A 21,038-nucleotide genomic window follows, 5' to 3' on the forward strand; every position below is an offset into this window, starting at 1 on the left:
GTCTGAAACATTTATCTGACAGGGAAGTGTAAACAGCTTTGCCTTCTAGTAATCATATTGATTAATCAGGTGATTAAAACTTGGTCTTCTTGAAAGAAACAGCACTTGATCATGTTTGTAGACAAATGGAAGGCCAAGGAAGATGGCAACGGAGAGGCTGACTAATTGTAGCTCAGGATTCCATCTCATTAATCAAGAAATCTGGAAATAATGCTAGGATTTGAATGGAAATGCGTAGGCATACTGTTCTGGGATCAAAATACAAAACTGTGAAACTCTTATCCCACAAAGCACTTACAAAGCATGAAAGTATGTGAAGGTTGCTCGTCTAGATTGCTTCACAAATATTGAGTTAACTCATACTGGATAGGAACTTTTCAGCAATGCCGAACTTTGAAGATAATGAAATGGATAATGGGGTGAAAAATATCCATTAATGCATTTCTATTTCCATGGACATTTATCTAAACCAGAGATGGGAACTGTGGTCTACATGAGTTGGCTCCTATTTAATCCACATGAACCGTACATGGTATTCATATATTATTACAATTTAAAAGGGGGAACTATCTAGTTGGTAACTGGGAGGCCATGGTTTTGAATTTTAAGCCTTTGGCTTGATCCAGCACAACTCTTCTTACATTGTTCTTGCATTTCTATCAAGTTGCATAACTTTGGGCTACCAAGGATGAAAAAATAGAGGCAATCACAGATGGCAATAAAAATCCAGAGAAGACTTCCTGTTCCTGTTTTCCAGTGAGCAGTCTGAAGATTTGGAATGCCGAACTCTTTGGCTGGAATTTCTTTTTGTGGGGACCCTAAGGGGCCAGAACCCACCCTGAAGGGGTGGAATGAAGGAAGGAAATCCCAGGGACTTAGTTGAGATGGCGGTCTCTACGAATGGTCCAGGAGAAGCCTCCCAGAAACCAACAAAAGAAAAGGCTGACTAACTGCATGTTCAGCCATAGCTGGAGACAACAGAAGTCATAAGCTTTTAAATTAAGCGGATTTAAAACAGCATGCTTGAATCTGGGTAAGCATATTGATTTTCTCTATCCTACTTATTTTCCTGAAGAAGAAAGTCCCCAAAATAAGAGATCTCCGAAGAAGGAAAGGGGGAGGGGGATTCTGTTCCCTCCTTTTGGTTACTGGAAGCAGTGAAACTTACCCTTTAGAGAGAGAAAAAAGACTAGAAAGACCTGAAAAATGAGCAAACGCTGACACCTGCTGGTGGGTGAGGATTTTTTTCTTTGATCCTCATAGTTTTTAGAAAATGCAGCTGTGTAAACAAAGTGAGAGTAACAAAACTGAAGCAATGAATACTTCACAAAAAGAAACATATGATAAGCAGCAACAATTTCAAAGGACAATGACTTTAAACTACAAAGAAATGCAGAATAACCTTGAGAGCATGAATCAACTTATTTCCAACTTAATTTCACTCCAAGAAATTTCCCAGGAAAATACAGTAGAGATGACTGAACATAATTCTGAGGATAGAGACTTAAAGATGGAGCCGTATAAAATAAAAAATCATGATTTAATCCAAATGGGAAATATTTCAACACGTCCAAGCAACTTTGAAGATAAGGAAAAGAATGAGAAAAAATTCTTTACGGGAAAACAAATGATGCAGCAAAACATACTTATTAAGAAAGGCAATGGCCAGAGAAAAAAGACTAAAATGGAAATCAAGAAAATAGATGATGGAACTTATCAGAGAGAATAGTTAAAAAAGAAACATTTGTTTGAATATGGCTAAAGAAATGGAAAAACTTTGAAATATATTACTCTTAGAGGGATGATTTTTTCTTTTTTTTCTTAATTAATATAATATGGTTTTTTTCTTTCTGTTAAAAAAAAGTTGAAATGATTTAAACAAAGCAAATGTTTTAGTTATTTAAATGTGACGATAAGAAAAGCATAAAAATGTGTTTTGAATGAGAGTTAAAGGATTAGATGATTAGAACTATTGAATGGAATGCTTAAAGTTTAAATAAATTAAATACATTCCTAGCTATGGTCAAAAAGAGTAAGAAATTGAGAGAATAAATATATATTAAATTAGGAGGGATACATATTTTAAGTTGTATGTTATTTTTTGTATCTCAGTGCTCTTGTCTTTTTTCCCTTTTCTTTCTTCTTTTTCTTCTTTTTCTTTGTTTTTTCTTCTTTTTTGTCTCTCTCCTCTTTTCTTTTCTCTTTCTACTTTTTTACTTATTGATTAAGAAATATAAAACTATGAGAGGGCTTATATGGAAAAAACAGAATTAAATCCACCAAAGTAAATATAGTTAACTGTTGAAAAAATTGTCACTAGTAAGAATATTTAGAATTTGGGGGGAGAAATAAGCTGAAATAAACATGGCAACAGGATTTATGATAAGGCATTTAAAATGGCAAATAGGATTATTGAAATTATATACTTAATTGTTAATTAAAATAATGAGAATTGTTTTAATCTAATGTTTTGCAAAGAAAGATACTTTGGGGAAAGGGGAAATCAAATGAAATTAACATATGGAATATAGATCATAAAAGTTAATTGTTAAAGATTGTCTTATAAATGTTACCCAGACAACATACTGTTTACAAATTACTGAATGATTTATGTTATGTTAAAAAATTCTAATAAAATATATATACAAAAATATATATCCAGAGAAATATAAATCATCTAGTAATAGTTAAGATTTTTGCAGTGCAAATCAGGTAACACTACCTTCACAGTTCAATAATTTCTAGAGATAGAAATAAATTATGCAAATAGCTCTATGTGTGAAATTGTGAAGAAAAGGTTAAACTGATTACACCCCCATGGTAGGATCTAAGTCAAAGGAAAGAATATGTTGGTCACATTCTCAACCTGTATTATGTAAGTAACGTCACTTGGATTTTGCCCTTTTAGATCTGGTTGACAAGGCCAGATTTATTTTGTCAATAAAATGAAAGAGGAAGTCAATTTGAACAAACATAAGAGAAAGCTCTCTTGCTATAGTTATATGTTTGTGGGTTTTTGTTTTTTCATGCCTTCAAGTTATTCTTGACTTCTGGCAACCACCTGGACAAGTCTCTGCAGTTTTCTTGGCAAGCTTTTTGAAAGTGGCTCGACATTAATTTTTTCCTAGGTTTGAGACAGAGTGACTGGTTCAGGGTTACGCCTCTGGCTTCATGCCTAAGGCAGGACCAGTACTTGTAGCCTCCCAGTTTATATATATATATATATATATATATATATATATATATATATATATATATATATATATATATATATATATATATATATATATATATATATATATATATATATATATATATATATATATATATATATATATATATATATATATATATATATATATATATATATATATATATATGTATGTATATATATATATATATATATATATATATATATATATATATATATATATATATATATATATATATATATATATATGTATATATATATATATGTATATGTATATGTATATGTATGTATATATATATATGTATATATATATATATTTGGTCATTTGGGTTTTTCCCCACATAGAATTGGAGGTGTCAGGGCAACGTTTTGACAAAATCTCATCCGTCATCCTCAGGCTGGTGACTTTAGCTTCGTTCTTCGTTCCCAGAAGAACGAAGCTGAAGTCACCAGCCTGAGGATGAAGGATGAGATTGCGTCGAAACGTTGCCCTGATACCTCCAATTCTACGTGGGGAAAAACCCGAATGACCAAAGATCCACATACAAACCCCGCAAAAACCTCAGAAAACATATATATATATAAACATATTACAATAAATGGTTGTAATTAAGGAGACTTTTTATGCTGTGACAATATTGTCTGGCTTGTGTCTGTCTAGCCTCTTTTAAGAGGAACACTTGTTACTTCTAAAATTAAAACTAAAGAATGTTGTACAGCTATAACAGTTATCGAAAGCAACTATATATTGCCTTAAACTTGGCTTATGTCCCTGTAAAAGATGGTGCTGCCTTTCTTCCCTTATATTTAAGTACCCTGATGAAACGAGCAATCATTTAATTATTTTATGTGATTATATAAAGAGGCTCTTTCCCTCTCTGTCTCTTTCTCTCTGAACACTCTACAGAGATGAGTTATTGTAAATTTCCACTGAAGTCATAATTTTGACCAGTTTAGAGAAAATGCTTGTCATGGCCTTTAAAATAAAGGACTTAATGCAAAGTTGACAATTTTTATGGTCATCTCTATAATTACAACTGTAAATACTATCTCAATTTTCCTTTAAAAGGTTTTCTTCTGACTTTTATATAGAATAGTCCATAATAGCAAATGTAAAATGACCTTTTAAAATAATTAACACCAGATGTGGTACCTTGGACCATGACCCTAATGCAGGCTACAAAATAATTAGGCTTAAAGGACTTCATTCTACAAGCACAGATTTGTTTTGTGATGAACAGAAAAGGGACCAAAACAAACTCCCTGCCAATTTTTTCAAGCATATCATTTCTTTCTTAATGTTAAAAAGAGGTGATGAGTTCTGGAGCTAGCAATTTGCAGCAGACTTTTTTTCTTGCAACACTTATGGATGACATTTTTACACACACGCACGCACGCACGCACGCACACACACACACCACTACTTTAAAAAAAGACTATTTATGTACAAAATAAAGACATCGTGTTATTACATCTACCCAAACTCAGACATTCTGGATGATCGCTAGTTGGCAGGTAGAAGACAGAGTTTTCTGTAACTCTTTGCTACCATCTAAATAATCACCGTGAGTTTTATAGCTAAGATATGGTATCTCTAATTTTAGTAGAAATCATCTTCCACAATCTTTTGCAAATAGGCCTTCTTAGCACGTGAAATAGTCCACTGTGTAAACTGCATAATGCTTTATTGGAACATGGATGTGCAAGAAAAGAAAGATGTATCCAGAATACTATAAAGAGTTGGGAAAGAGAACTAATCCCGGGAGATGGTACATTTATAACTCAGACAAGTAAATGAATAACTAAATCAAACTTATACAAAAATCAATTTGCTTCATTTTAGCTCCTTCACACTGCACTAGTTTTCTTCCTCCCATTTCTTTTCCTGTCAGACTTGTTATTGGACCTGATATTTATTGATTTATACACGCACACAGACGCACCCACCCACCACTCATTTCACTTGTATACCAACTTTGGGTGGCTTAAAATATAATAAAAATAAAATATAAAACAGCATCTCTGAGGAAACGTCAGAGGAATCTTTTTTGAAAAAAGGAAGAACAAGTAAAAATGCAGTTTTGAAAACAGAAAAAATCAGGGAGAGAACACTTGCTGAGAAATAAGATTATTTCAGATATTGTTCTAAACTCTGACTGAGGACATGTAACATGACATGTAAATTGACAAATATGAATGAGCAGTGCTTTTTTTGTAAAAGAAAAAGGTGCCAGAACTCAGACATGTCATACAACCCACCTTGCCTACCCTACAAGGTTCCATCCAAAAAAGGTGCCGGGACTCCATTCTGGGCGTTCTACGAGAAAAAAAAGCCCTGTGAATGAGACAAGATGGCTTCAGAGATGTCCCTCAGGTAGGGTGGAAAAAGCTAATAGTGTCCCTCAGTGTTTTTTTTTATAAAAGAAAAAGCTGCCAGAACTCACACATGTCATACAAACCGCCTTGCCTACCCTACAAGGTTCCATCCAAAAAAGGTGCCAGAACTCCGTTCGGGGCATTCTATGACAAAAAAAGCCCTGATGGTGCAATTGAAGGGCTGCTTATTTTTTATTTGAGTCATCTGTGTGATGCACCTAAAAAAACAGAAGGAACTTTGACTGCATAGTGTTCCTGCCATCTTGCAGTATTTCACTCATATCCTCAGGATATTCTTGGATAGCTTCAACCACTGGAGCCTGGATATAATCCATACTTTTATGTGATATAGGGGAAACACATTGCCTCAGTTTTTGACTAGCTGCAGATTTTTTCCCCTGCTTGGATTCTTATTTGAGGCTTAAACTAAATAATTAGGCAGGTGACAACGTTTGTTTTTCTTCTGTGCTGCAAAAGGCAACTCATAAATGTTAGTCTTTTTTCCCCTTTCTATAAAGGAAGAATAAAATATGGGGATGAAAAGCTTTTCATTTGCTGATAGCATCAAGCAATATCTCTCATTTTTTCCACTTGTGCTATTCAGAAAATAATATACAGACAGTAAAACTGTCAACAATGCTTTTATACCTTAAACAATCCACAGCTGGCTTAGGCTTAGTCCATGCAAAACTAAAATGATGTTATTCAGAAGAGGAAAGATTTAGCCAGCAAATCTTTCTGTGTCTTGTATGTACAGGCAGAACTTCATTTGTCATTTCTGGCAAAGTGATTTCCACAGCCAAAGCACCCAATTGATGGTCTCAGCTTTTTGAAGTGGGAAACAATGCACAAGATGCAACAACTGAAGCATTGCTTGGACATTTGATGTCCCCTTATGACTGAATGATCATCTCTTTTGTTTCCCCTCTTGTGGCCAAAGATAGTTGCATGAGCAAACCAACAATGCAAATAACTCTACATGCATTAACTGAAAATTAAATCTTATGGAGAATGTAGTCACTGAATGCAGTCCACAAGAGGGTGTCTGCCCTTTGACGGATGGTGCAGCCTTTTCTGTACATTTGGTGGAATTACCTAAGAAAAATCTGTACTGGGGGGAATGCACATTTGGAAAAAGGCAGCAGTTATGCAAGGTGGTGTTTCCTCCTGCAGAGTTGTGGATGTGAGTATGTTCTTGGTGGTCTGGAACGCAGATTGGAAAGGTAGCCCATCCAAAAGTTTCAATTTAAGTTTAAAATGAAAGAAGTACGGTTGTACAGTAAGTGGATGATTGGAGTGGGTTGTTGCTACTGAAACATCAGCAAATGATGCAATCCTGCTTGGTTTTCCAAAAATAGATTAAATAGTCAGGGTCCTAATGTCAGGAATGATGTTGTAGTCATTTCTCAGAGTCTACATATGAGTTTAAAGAATTCTGTCCTCCTTTCCCTTATGAAGCTACAATACACTGAAATACACTGAATAACACAAATGAATACCAATACAGATTCACAGACACACTATTGTTCTATCTCGTTTGCAGATAGTACAATTTTCTTTTCCCTTTGAAATCTTTTGCAAAGATTTCAAAATTTGAGCTGCCACATTTAGAACACAGGTGGGCACTCTGATAGTCCATTTATTTTATTTTTCACTATTCTATCTTGACATTCAATTGCACAATTTAGATAATTTCAGAAGATCCTTTTAATTTGACTTAATCTAGTCTAGTGTACTGGTGGGGAAAAAATGTACCATGAATCCTGGTGATAAGAAAGATGTTATTTTATGGTGAAAGGCAGCTTTCTTCAATCTGACGCTTTCCAGATATGTTGCTCTTTATTTATTTTATTATTTTGACTTATATACCGCCCTATTCCCATAGGACTCAGGACGGTTTACAGGGCAATTAAAATCATACCATACAAAAGTTATTTTTTTTAAAAAAAATGATTAAATTTAAAGCCCAAAATTTAAAAAAGTTAAAACATTAAAACCCAATTAAAACCCCTCAGTCTAGGCCCGACAGCTCAAATTTATTTATTTATTCAATTTATTTTGGGTAGGCTGGCTGTGAAGAGAGTTGAAGTTGAATGGATCTGGTGAACTTCAATAGACAGAAAACAGCTTGTTTTGTTTCAATAGTGTTCTCCTCACAGAATTTGGGTGGGGGTGAAAAAGTTGCTGCAGACACCGAAACCTGAGCACCAAGAACTTTTTCTTCTTTAGGTTCGTTCCACGCTTCTAAATTTCCCCAGCAGCTCCATGTTCTTGAAGCCAAAGTGGCACCTCATAAATCCCTTTGCAACTTGATACTGGTTCCAACTCATGCTGTCAACTTTCGGCTACTGTCACTCAAAGAAAATGATAGTGATGGAAGAAGATCTTGGGTTAGAGAGAGAAGCTACCTTTGCAAATAATTATACTTCCTCTCTGATGCAATGTTATGGAAGAATGACCTTGAGAGACTAGTGGAAGAGATGTTACCTAGGAAATAGACAACAGAATAGGACCGTGGTGGCAAACCTATGGCATGCGTGCCACAGGTGGCACGCAGAGCCCTCTTTGTGGGCACGCCTGCCATCGCCCCAGTCCTAGGCCTTCAGCTGGGTTTTATAAAACCTTTTCAGTTTAGGCCTCCACCGCCGTGTGCAAAAAAAAAGGTTCAATCAATCAATCAATTTCAACTTCTCATGGTGAAAAAAAAGATCTCACAAAGTTGGAATTGATTGATTGAACTTTTTAGTCCCACCCAGTCTGCCGTTACCACTGCAGCCACGCCCACCAATGGGCCATGCCCACCCAATTGGCCACACCCACCCAATTGGCTACATCCAGCCAGTGGCCCACACCCACCTGGCACCCGACGATACATAAGTGGGTTCTGGGTTGCAGTTTGGGCTGTTGGTCTCTAAAAGGTTTGCCATCACTGGAATAGGGAGTCTCAGGGGCTTAACAGTCAGAGGAAGAAACTTAGGAAGGGCTCACACTTTACTGATGTGTTTGTTTATTTATTAAATGTATTCACTGGCCATCTCATTGTCGTACAACTCTGGTCAGTTTACAATCTAATTGATTGGGTGATTAAAATAGTGGCAGGAGGTTGGTACCTTCAGACTTGCAGGATTCTGTTAATGTAGCCTTACAATAAAGTAAAATTACTCATCTAATCAACTAATCCTGGGTCAGCTTCACCCAGGAGGGCTGACAGCACAGGAAGTCTTTGACTTACAACAGTTTGTTTAGTGACTGTTCAAAGTTACAGTGACACTGAAAAAAGTGACTTCTGACTCTTTTTCACACTGACGACTGCTGCAGCATCCCCAAGGTCATGTGATCAAAATTCAGACACTTGGCAACTGACTCATGTTTATGACGGTTGCAGGGTCCTAGAGTCACGTGATCACCTTTGACAAGTTAAAGTCAATAGGGAAGCCAGATTTACTTAACAACCATGTCACTAACTTAACAACTGCAGTGATTCACTTAACAACTGTGGCAAGAAAGGCCATAAAATGAGGTGAAAAGTGACAACAAGTGTTTCACTTAGTAACAGAAATTTTGGGCTCAATTGTGGTCATACGTTGAGGACTACCTGTAATGGAGTTTGACATTGCCTCACCTATCTGCACCCAAGGGTGGGGGGAGAAACTTTCTTTGGGGAATGCAATAGCAAATTATATTAAAAAATCTTACACATAGGAAAGATATTGCTGTCATCTACTCTGTTTGAGAGATTAAAAGCACAGATTCATATTCATGCCTCATTTGCAAGTCAGTAACCAAATTGGAAAAGTCATCCCACGTGTGCTATTAATTTATTGTCCCCACTGTGACAGTCTTTCATAAGACCCTAAAGACCTGGTTTTGCCAATGGGCCTGGGGAACCCAGAGTGGGATGGAGCCCATCAAGGGGCTTGTTTGATTAAGTGTTGTCCCCAAGGCAATGGGGTTAATTACTTTTTATTGTTTTATATTAGGTTTTTATCTTAGTAAGCTGCCTGGATTCACTGAGACTGAGTTGGGCCAGGGGTTTTCAAACTTGGCCCTTTTATGACTTGTGGACTTCAACTCCCAGAAATCCTCAGCTGGTATGCCTGCCTGAAGAATTCTGGGAGTTGAAGTCCACAAGTTATAAAAGGGCCAAGTTAGAAGACTCCTGGAGTTGGGTAACCATATATACATTTTCTTAAATAAACATTACCTTCATTTCTTTCCATTTCCTTTTTTGGGGGCTTTAATTAAAACATCTTTATAACAAATTCATATGTATTGATTGTACATCATGATTTCCTATATCAGTGGTGGTGAACCTATGGCACGCGTGCCAGAGGCGGCACTCAGAGCCCTCTCTATTGGCACGCATGCCACCTCTGTCAGCAGCAGGTCCATCAAGCTGCCACCGCCTCCCAGAGCAGGAGCCCCATCCAGCACAAAGGAGGCGAAGCAGCCGACTAGCAAGCTTGAGTAGAGGTGGTAGAGCAGAGGTCACCAACCATTGTCGATTGATGGACTGGAAGAAAAGGGAGGGGCTGCAAATGGGGTGGGGCTAGTTCCTGCATGATACTAATTAGCTCTGCCCTGTTCTTGCATGGTGCAGCGCCTTGTATCTGCACCCTGTGGTGTGGCAGTGGCCATTTTTGCGCCTTGCAGCACGGTGTCCCATTTTTGCACTCCTGGTTTTTGCGTCCCAAATCGGCACTCAGAGATGCTTCCCTGCCCCACCCCCCAAGGGCACCACAATGTTGATGCGGCCTTGGCACTTTGCGATAAATAAGTGGGTTTTGGGTTGTGGTTTTGGCACTTGGTCTATAAAAGGTTCGCCATCACTGTCCTATATAAATCTAATCTTTTCCAAACTTTTGGTTTTTTTGTTTTTCATTGTAACCCTTTTAATGTTTTCATTTTTAAATATGACTATTTCTCTTTTATTCTACTTTTCTTTAGCCAAATAGTATATAAATTATGATCATATGTATCTTGTAGATTATAAAAGCTGATCATAAATAATATTTGTACAGTGTAAATTATAAAATCTTCTTATCAAATCTTCTAATATCATACAGATTTGAAGATCTGGATAAAGAGCCTAACAATGAAATAGATGTACTTAAACCAAGACATGAGAGAACTCAGTCCTCTGTTAAAATCTCCTTTTACAATGACTTAATTAAAGAGACCAGACTCTTGATTTAAAAAGCAATTTGCTTGAAGCACGATCAGGGTAAGAGAAGCTAATCAAAGTTAACATTCCTTCTGCAAATATAACATATATTTCAATAGAATAATCAACCATTTATTATACTGCAATAAATTAGAACCCCATGTACATATCTCTATTCTTTTATGAGTGAGCACAAGAATAATCTATACCACACAGAAATATAAGGGACTGTTTTCATATATTGCTCATGTAGCATAATTAAACCTACCAAACCTTTTTAAGTATCTTTCATGAATGCTACTAATTTGATAATTGATATTCAGTTTTATGCCACTGAATATATTTATTATTTTACAAAACCATTGGAAAATAATGTCACTGATGTTAATCTGAATTCAAAATTCAATAAATACATGCTAATTGTTTTATTGTGGCTCATTGATTGAAGAGTTTGTTGTTGAACAGTTGCCATACAACAGGGGTCTTCAAACTTGGCCCTTTTATGACTTATGGGTTTCAACTCCCAGAATTCCTCAGCCAGGCACGCTGGCTGAGGAATTCTGGGAGTTGAAGTCCACAAGTCATAAAAGGGCCAAGTTTGAAGACCCCTGCTGTACAATATGTGAGGATTCATTTAATCTCTGTGTAGAATTTCAATAATGTTTTTGAAATTCATACAGTTCATCTGCTTTTTTCAGAAACTGGGCATTTCTTTGAATGGCATTTGTGTATTATTTATAGCTCTTTCTTGGTCATTTCCCCCTTACCATTCATAAGACTTTTGATCATGTATGCTTACATACTATTTTATTTACAACCACTCAGAAAATCTACACCAGGGGTCTTCAAACTTGGTCCTTTTATGACTTGTGGACTTCAACTCCCAGAATTCCTCTGCCAGCGTGCTGGCTGAGGAATTCTGGCAGTTGAAGTCCACAAGTCATAAAAGGGCCAAGTTTGAAGACCCCTGATCTACACTGTGTGGTTTTCTGCCTCAATACCACACCTGCAGCAATTTGGGGCAAGTACATGGATCATCTATCATTGGGTTGAGATATAGTAAGATCTTTCATTTTGGTTTGGAAGGAAGCTGAATGGAGCTTTGTTCATTTATAAGTTAAACTGGCTTAGATGTGATCCAGCATTGGCTGATATCTTTTGAAAGCTAAGGATGCCTGAAGAGATGTTCAAAAATATACCCAATCCCATAATAGAGTTGCTAGGAGTATTAGAATAAAACCTCACATTAAATACATTGTGAGTACATTGCAATTTCATTTAAATATATTTCAAAGGATTGAAAAATGAAGAGGCACCTACTCGTCTGATGCCTCAAGTAGTAACTCTTGTTTTATCATAAACTGGTAAGCTGTAGGTTTTGAATAATTAGATATTAATCTCCTTAAGTCGCTGTTATTTCTCATATTCTTAATGTTAGTACTCTCTAGATATTGTACTAGATAAACTGCATTTCAAAGAACAGAAAGAAGAAAAAGGAACACCTGTATTTATATCAGAATAGATAGACATATATCAGAATGGATAGATTAGTTGAATTTGAAACAGTATTTCAACAGTTTAAGCTCCAATAAAAGAAAGAACAGTTCCTATCCTCAAGCAGAATGCTTTGTTCCCAGCTCCAGGAAGAAGACATATAGTTCTCAGATCTAATCAGAGCATCCTGTTCTTAATCTCATCTAAGCAATCAATTGTAGAACTTTGAGCTTTAGCAATCAATTGTGCAACTAACTGCTCTGAGCAATCAATTGCAGGTGTCCTGTTAAACTTCTAATTAGCATAATGTTCAAGTTTAAACTATAGCAGAAATCTATGCTAGACTTAAATATAGGAGGCACTGTTGACTACATTCTTACATTCTGGCTTACCCTTAGTTTTATTTTTATTATCGAATAATGTAAGGATGGTCTATTTAGTGTCTCACATGAATTATTAGATGAATTATTTTTCTTTTCGCACAAACTTGTTTGTTCAGTTCTTATACAGGTAGTCCTTGTTTAGTGATCACAATTGGGACCAGCAACTTGGTCATTAAGCAAAGGGCTCACTAAGAGAAACTGACTGCTTCAGCTTTCCTTTGTTTTAAAGACCTGCACGGTCCTAACTGCAAATGGTCATTAAACAAGGCAGTTGCTAAACAAGGACTACCTGTACAACAGTTCTACCTCCTTGGAGAATTAGCTTTTGTGGGAAAATATAGCAGTGCTCAAAATAATCCAATTTCTGCTCAGGACAGAGAGTAAATGTATCTGTATTCTAACTAGATATCCCACGCTGTTTTGATAATTTCTAATTCAAGCACGTGTGGATAGGACCTACCATGAATATGGGATATATCCCTAATTTTGTTAAACTCAATACTTGGAGACCACTCAGTTATTGTAGAGATGGAGGGAGCCTACTAATGGAAAGCAAAGCAGTCCATATGGATGAAATGTTGGTTGACAGAGGCCAAAAGAATTGAGAATTTGAGAATGAATGAATCTGGAAAAAAAACCTGTCTGAAAAATGTACCTTAAAAAAGAGAAGGGATAACGATAGACATAGATGATATAGATGTATCATTTTTAGATTTATGTTAAGTAGCTACTTTATACTGCCTTCAGTGATAATCTGAGATTTTAATGCAGCAGGAAAATCAAAAAATGTTATACAATAGGGAAATGTGTCCATCATATAATCCCTAAGTTTCCTCTTAGTGCAATCTTAAAATGGACTAACCCCCAAATCAAAACTCAAGATTACTTTTTTTAAAAAAAATGTATAAACACAATTCATATCTTCTTCCATTTTGAACTCGAGCGTGTATTCTGTTGGTTCTCAAGAAGCTAACCAGAAAAGTTGGTCTTTCAGTGAGATTCTCTGTACTTATAGACAGACATTTGTGTTTTCTTCATAACAGTGTTAGGAAATGGGCAGAGAGAAAGAATTACTTTTTTAAAAAAATCAAATTTTTCCTAGCTGAAAAATAAGTTCTGATTGCCTAATAATAAAAGTCATACATTTATAAAGCCTGTAGTGTACATGAATGTGTGCACATGCATACAAATGTAATTCCATGTAGGGCACTTTGCATATAATACATGCTTGATTTCAAATACATGGTTTAAGACATTAGAATGGTAAGTAATTGCAAAACACAATATTTATGAAATGTAGAAGGACAATTATTCCCCTACACATTTCATTTAGGATTCCACTGTAAAAAAAAAGAACACACAGGAAATTGCCTTATGGTGTTTTACATCACAACCTTGGAAAGTGTGGAGAGAAGAGCAAAAAAGATGATAAAGGGTCTAGAGATGAAATCAAATGATGAATGGTTGAGGGAACTAGGTTTTGTCTAGCCTAAGGGTGTCAAACTGCCAGCCCATGGGCCGGACGTATCACCAGGAAACTGGCAATGGGAATAAAGCTCCAATACGTTGCGTGACATCATGTGACGTTGTGAGTTTGACATGTCTGGTCTAGCCTATCAAAGAGAAAGATTAGGGGCATCATGATAAATGTTTTCCAATATTTGAGGGGCTGTCACACACAAGAGGGGATTGACTTATTCACCAAAGCGTAAGAGGGCAGGACAAGAAGTAATGGATGGAAGCTTGTTAAAGAGAAATCCAGCCTTGAAATAAAGAGAAATTTTCTGACCATGCAAACAATTAATCAATAGAATAGCTTGCTTCATGGAGTTGTGGGTGCTCTATTACTGGAGGTTTTCAAAAATAGACTGGATATCTATTTGACCAGGATGGTATAAAGCAGGGGTAGGCAACCTTGGCTCTTTTATGACTCGTGGACTTCAATTCCCAGAATTCCTGCTCCCAAAATTCCTGAGCCAGTCAAGCTGACTCAGGAATTCTGGGAGTTGAAGTCCACGAGTCATAAAAGAGCCAAGATTGCCTACCCCTGGTATAAGGTCTTCTGCCTTGAAGAGGGGATTGGACTGGAAGGCCTCCAAAGTCCCTTCCAGCTCTATGATTCTTTGATAACATGTATTATTTTTTTCTATACTATTTTAAAGCACAGAAAATCAACTCTTTGTCAAATTGCCAATCTTGTCTTCATATACTGTACATTTATCGGTTTAGAGCAGGCCAAAAAGATTAATCGATTCATGAATCTGCTGCAACTGAATGAGTCAACCCAAACTTTGGAGTTTTCCTAATTCTCATAAATTGTTCTTTTTACTGAATAAATCCTGCCTTTCTGTTTCTTTTAGGCTTTGTGGACTTAACACTCCATGATCAAGTCCATCTACTAGAATGTGCCTGGTTAGAGATACTGATGATTGGCCTAGTCTGGAGATCTATGGAGCATCCAGGAAAGCTGCTCTTTGCCCCCAACTTATTGTTGGACAGGTTAGTCTATAGTTTGGTAATGTTACTATTGCTGGTGTAAATGCCATGCTATGCAGTATAATTGAAGTCATTTTGACCTTCTATCTATTGTGCCACTGATGAGATCCTATAGCCAAAAGGAGAGAAGAGTTACTGCGATAAAAAAACAACACAACACTTGCTAAAACATGTAATCCATGCATTTACATGACCAAGATTTGAGCCAGCTTTGCTGTGTATGGTAACATAGCCAGGGCTTTTTTTCTCATTGAATGCTCAGAACGGAGTTCCGGCACCTTTTTTGGATGGAACCTTGTAGGGTAGGCAAGGCGGGTTGTATAACATGTGTGAGTTCTGGCACCTTTTTCTTTTACAAAAAAAGCACTGAACATAGCTATCATTTTTATATAACTGGGACATTTGTAACCCAGTTCATTTTTATCCATCATGGACTTCAAGCTGGCATGCAGAGGAAGATAAAGCTGGCATTGGCAGATCCCATACCTGTTTAGCTTCAGCAAGATGGCAGCATCTCGCGTTTTCCAACCAATTTACTGTCAGAGTGACTAGGTGATATATAAGTGCTGTATATATCTGTTTATCTTCTGGTGTGTATATGTGTGTGTCTCTGTGAGTGTGTGTTATATACAAACCCATACACACATATTTTGACATCATTCCCTCAGCAGTGGTAGAGAGGAGAAATTTCAAAAATCTTCTGTCAAAACCTATTGTGCCCCTATGGCAGGGGTGTCAAACTCAATTTCATTGAGGGCTGCATCAGCATTGCGGTTGCCCTCAGGGGGCCGGGTGGGTGTGGCCTGGGTGGACGTGGCCTACTGGGTGGGCATGGCTAAAGTGTGTATGGCCCACTGGGTGGGCATGGCCAGCTCTATATCGTTCACATCAAGGGTGCCTGTGGGGGCCTGGGCAGGAGTGAGACAGATCTGAGGGTCTCTGGCAGAAGGAGGGTCTCTGGGCCAGGGCCAAGGAAGTGGGGGCCGTTCTCTCACTGTTTCCAGGATGGCTTCGCGGGCTGCATGAAACCACTTCATGGGCCGGATCTGGCCCCCGGGCCTTGTGTTTGACATGTCTGCCCTATGGGGATTTGGAGGTTGAAATAAGTATGTGTTACTAGTTTACTAATATGCTATTATATAGCCATGTAGAAAATACATTGTATCATATCACTGTAAGTAGACTTCCCAGGTCATCCCAGAACTTTCCACAGTTCTGGCAAGAGCTCCAGTGTAACATATAACATAGCAATATTATGTGGGGTTGCATGTAAGATCAGAAATATGTTGGCTCCCTAAAAAAAAACATTTCCCCCTTGAGATTGGACTTTTCCCCTACAAGCCTCTTAAACTCCTTTGTAATAACTTTTTTTTTTGTTTCGAACAGTGAATCGCTTCTTACGTTTATACCTTTGTTTTGTGGCAGGGTTTTTAAATTCACTTTTTAATGAACTGACATGTTCTTGTTTTATGCATCACCTAGTATATTTTATATAGGGTAATTATATAGTGGGTCTAGTTTTATTTTGAGTCTATGCATTTTATCTTTATTTATATATGGTATAAAGCAATTTGATAGCCAAGGACTTCAATATGATACATAAAACATACTAATAATAAACATATTGTGATTCAAAACTATAAAAATTCTAATTAAAATAATCAAGAAATGTGGTTCCCGGGTCTTAAAAACTAATATTGTTTAAAATGTTATTTACAAGAAGAATCCACTGCAGAGTTCAAGAGCAGCTAAGTTGAAGCCTCAGGAAAAAAAATCCTCTTGGTAAGAGGTGTGCAATTCTGAGCAAAGATAGGAATTTTGACTTGGAAGTGCCAGCAACAATACATTATTTGTTATCTATTTTAAAGTCATTCTCTGTTTGTCTTTCCTGTATTCAAAAGCTTAGCAGCAAAAAAAAATCTCCCATGTTTTTTTCTCTTTTGACAATGTCTTTTTTTTCATTACTCCGAATTATCTAAATTATGAGTTAGCAGCCATTATTCTATTCTGTGGGTTTTTTTCTTGAAAAGTTCCAACTCAGAAATTGTTATAAAAATTACTGCCTAATAGTCTTAATTTTCTCACCAAGCATATTATGTAAAACATAACATGAGGGATTTATGTAAAAATATAAATGGTTTTATATGGATGTCTAAAAGGAAAAGCGCAAAAGGCCATTTGTCTGTCTGTCAGCTGTCTTTTTTATGAAAATAGGGGATTTGTTCTTGAACGCTATCCCAGCAGGCTTGGTGAAAGGAATTCTTCACCTTAGAACAATCATTTGCAAGGGTATTTATATTAGAAAAGTGACAGCATAAACTGTTTATTGCTCTGAGATTTTGAAAGTCTTTCTTCTGTGACACCTGCTGAGCCTTTATGTCATGTATGTACCTATGTATGTATGTGTAATCCTCGACTTACGACAATTCACTTAGCAACCATTCAAAGTTACAACGGCACTGAAAAAGTGACCTATGTTCGTTTTTCACACTTAAGACCATTACAGCATCCCCATGGTCATGTGATCAAAATTCAGACACCTGGCAACTGACTCGTATTTATGATGGTTGCAGTGTCCTAGAGTCATGTGATTACCTTTTGTGCCCTTCTAACAAGCAAAGTCAATGGGGAAGCCAGATTCACTTAACAATCGTAAGGGGAGATTGCAGTGATTCATCCCATTAACATATATGATCCTTTCCCACCCTGGTGCCTTCTGGATGTATGGAAATTACTGTTCCTAGAATTCCCAGTCAATCAGAATATTGGCCAGGATAGTTGGGAAATCTGGAAATTGTAGTCTGTGCACATCTGGAATGTACCAATTTGGAGACAACTAGCATGTGTGTTCAACATTACATTGTGAAAATATTTACAGCAATACCATGTTAAGTCATGAAGAAAGCTGAAGGTTTCATAATGCTGTGTAGTTCATCAGTAACAATCCCCTACCTACCATTTTTCATCCTAGTCAGGTGCATTGGTTTGGACCTGCACTCTTAGAAAAGCACTACAGTACTATGTAATTCTTATCCTACATATATTTATTAAGAGTCTTTCACTCATGGAGTTGGATGTGATCTTAGAAGTCAATTAATCCCAATTGGTCAGTGCAAGATCCACCACAGAACATCTCTGACAGATGATGATCCAGCTTCTGTTTGAAATCCTCCAGGGAAGGAGAACTTACCACCTCAAGTGGCAGTCTGGTCTGCCAGGTGACTCATACAATCTGCATGGTTGTTGTTTTTTTCATATTGGACCTGAACCAACCTTGTTGTAGTTTAAGCCACTGTACCTGGGGCAATCAAGATGTTTCCTCTTCTACATGACAATCCTTCAACTCCTCTCATATCATCCATCAGCTAACTCTTCTGTCAGTTAAACATATAAAAAATATTTTCCCCACTCCTGATAGGGCTAGATAACAAGGCCTTTATTATATTCATAGGCCTCCTCTGAATTCGATGCAGCACAGCAAGTGGGATTTGATTAGGAAAGAGTAGGGTGGAACAATTCCTTCCATGAGTCCCTGACTCTGTGCTCTTGGTCATATTATTCAAGATGGCTTTTGTCTTCTTAGCAGTTGCATCACACGACTGGATCGTATTGAGCTTGCTAACCAAAAATACCCAGATCTCTTTCACATGCACTATTGCAAAGCCTGGGTTCCCCCCCCCCCTTTGCTTAGGGTTTTAGTTTTTCATATCTAGAAGGCAAAATTTTATAGATATATTTTTAAATGCCAGTGATTGAGACAGTCTAGATGCTTTTGAATCTTCTTTTCTTCTTCTGGTAGTAGCCACTTCTCCTAGTTGGGTGTCATCTGCAAACGTGATAAAAGTCCCGGGAATTCCCTTACCTAAACTATTGATAATATATTTATCTCTGTTATTTCTGAGCTTTTTAGCTTTGTAAGATGTCTGACTGGAACAACTCTGCTCATGTTATCATATGCCAATAAATTGTTGATTGCATAGTCTAATCACATTCTACTTATTATGTTTTTGCTCAAACATTAGATTTTTATGAAGACTGATCCATTTTTAAATCTACATGTTTTCATAAACATGCTAATTTGTCACAGTCAAATCAAAAGACTTTGGACTTTCTGGAGAAGAATGGAAAGAGAATGCACCTATAGCTTCCAACAATTCCACTAGATTTAGGCAAAAGCTTAGGGAATTAGAAAGATAGAAAAGTGATTTTATAACTGCTCTGTTACTATACTTATCTAAGGTATTAAGAACCCGCCATGTGTAGTTGTGTTAGAGCCTTAGATAAACTGATTGGCTATTTACACAATATTTGAGGACACCAAAATTTCATATTATTTCACATCAGTTTTCTTGGTGCTGTAAATCTATTCTTTTACGGTGCCTGTGTAAAAAGAGACTAATTGAAGTCTTTCAAGACTATGTCCAGCTATGCATTACATACATACCACGCTACTGAAATTTGGCGGTAGACTGGACACCTTTGAGAGGTGCAGATTCAGGGTGTTCTGAGTAAATTTGGCTGGTTTAAAGTGGGGATAGCAGATGTTTGCCTCCAAGAGGCCTCCTGCTTTAAAATATCACCCCCACCCCCAATTCCAACTCTAAAATAGAAACCTAAAAGAACATGGTTTGGGTAGTTGAATTTCTTAATGAAAAGAAGAGAATGAATATGCTCTCCCGTTTACCAATAGCTTGTTAGGAAAATGGAAAGAGAGGGAAGGAAGAGAGGTTTTATTTGGACCATTTAATCTGAGATGAGCTGTTTTATATGAACTGCCAAAGAAATAAAACTAGACCATACCAGTTCTTGTGGAAAGAAATCCACTGTCTCCCTTTCAGTCCTTTGGATCACTTTCTACACTTTAGTTTTTGAGATAATATTTGCTATTGCATTAGTGGCAGGAAGATGGAAATTGCTGCTGTCACTATTGGATTTGGAACTTGGCATTTTATTTGCTGAAAAAGAACCCTCTTTGTAGAAAGAGGTCTGCAAGTTTACTGTTTTTTCTCCCAGGCTTTCCATTTCTTTTGCAAATAATTATCGTTGCTTAAACATCTTTATTTAAATTGTACTTGCCACTCTTGTGGCAAAGGTTTTGAAGCAATGCAAATACCTTTAAAAGAAGAACCTCATTATCACGATGGGTGGGCAGCATCTCACTGAACCCATTCCAAATAGTTTCCGCATAGGCCAAAAAGCTATAGGCTTGTCCACAATATATTTGAAAGCCCAGTGAAGTCAACCTTTTCTTTTGCAGAGTTTGAAACCTTGAATTTGGTGGCTTCCCAATTGATGAGAGCTCTTGTCACTTAGCTCTTGAACCGAAGGCATCAATTACTCTCTTCCTTTTGGGACCAGAATCACAGGGGAAGGGGAAAAAAACACCAACCGGGACAGTAACTCTCCTTTTGCAACTGGCTGATCCTCTTCTGAAAAGTAGAGGAAATAGAATGAATTATTGTCAATATCACACCTGAAATTGATACATCTAGGCTTGCCTGCATTTAGGAAGAGGTGCAAGAATCTGAAAGCAGTGAACACCACCTAAATTAACCCAATCTCGGATTCAACAGCAACAAACAGCTAGGAGTGGCAGTATAATAATAATAATAATAATAAAAAACATCTGGTTGCCAAATTGCTGACATGCATCTTTTTACCATTCTTTCAGGGGATAGGCAAGGGCGAGCTGTTGTGATTCAGGGTCAGCCTGTGGGTTCGGCAGTTGGGTCGGACGACTCAGAGGAGGAGGGGGGTGTTGAAGACCTTGCTGAGGGGGTTGAAGATCTTCCTGATGATAGCCCTCAGGCAGGCCCCTCCCACTTGGTCACCATGGAGACCCAGCTGTGTGAGCCTGACAGTGTGGATGAAGATGACCCACAGCTGGCCCTGTTCAAGGACGCCCGACGCAGGA

General features: G+C 37.2%; 1 protein-coding gene across 1 annotated transcript in view; it reads left to right on the forward strand.

The window, feature by feature from the left end:
• The window catches only part of ESR1 (estrogen receptor 1), a gene marked incomplete at both ends in the record, with an annotated part of 164,273 nt that overhangs the window by 130,850 nt on the left and 12,385 nt on the right, over positions 1-21,038 (forward strand). Inside the window, one exon of the mRNA XM_081314948.1 lies at positions 14,989-15,127. Within this exon, the coding sequence (XP_081171074.1) occupies positions 14,989-15,127 (139 nt within the window). The remainder of the gene's footprint in view (positions 1-14,988; positions 15,128-21,038) is intronic.

This window comes from Vipera berus, assembly GCF_964194415.1.
Source record: "Vipera berus genome assembly, chromosome: 1".
Taxonomy (NCBI): domain Eukaryota; kingdom Metazoa; phylum Chordata; class Lepidosauria; order Squamata; family Viperidae; genus Vipera; species Vipera berus.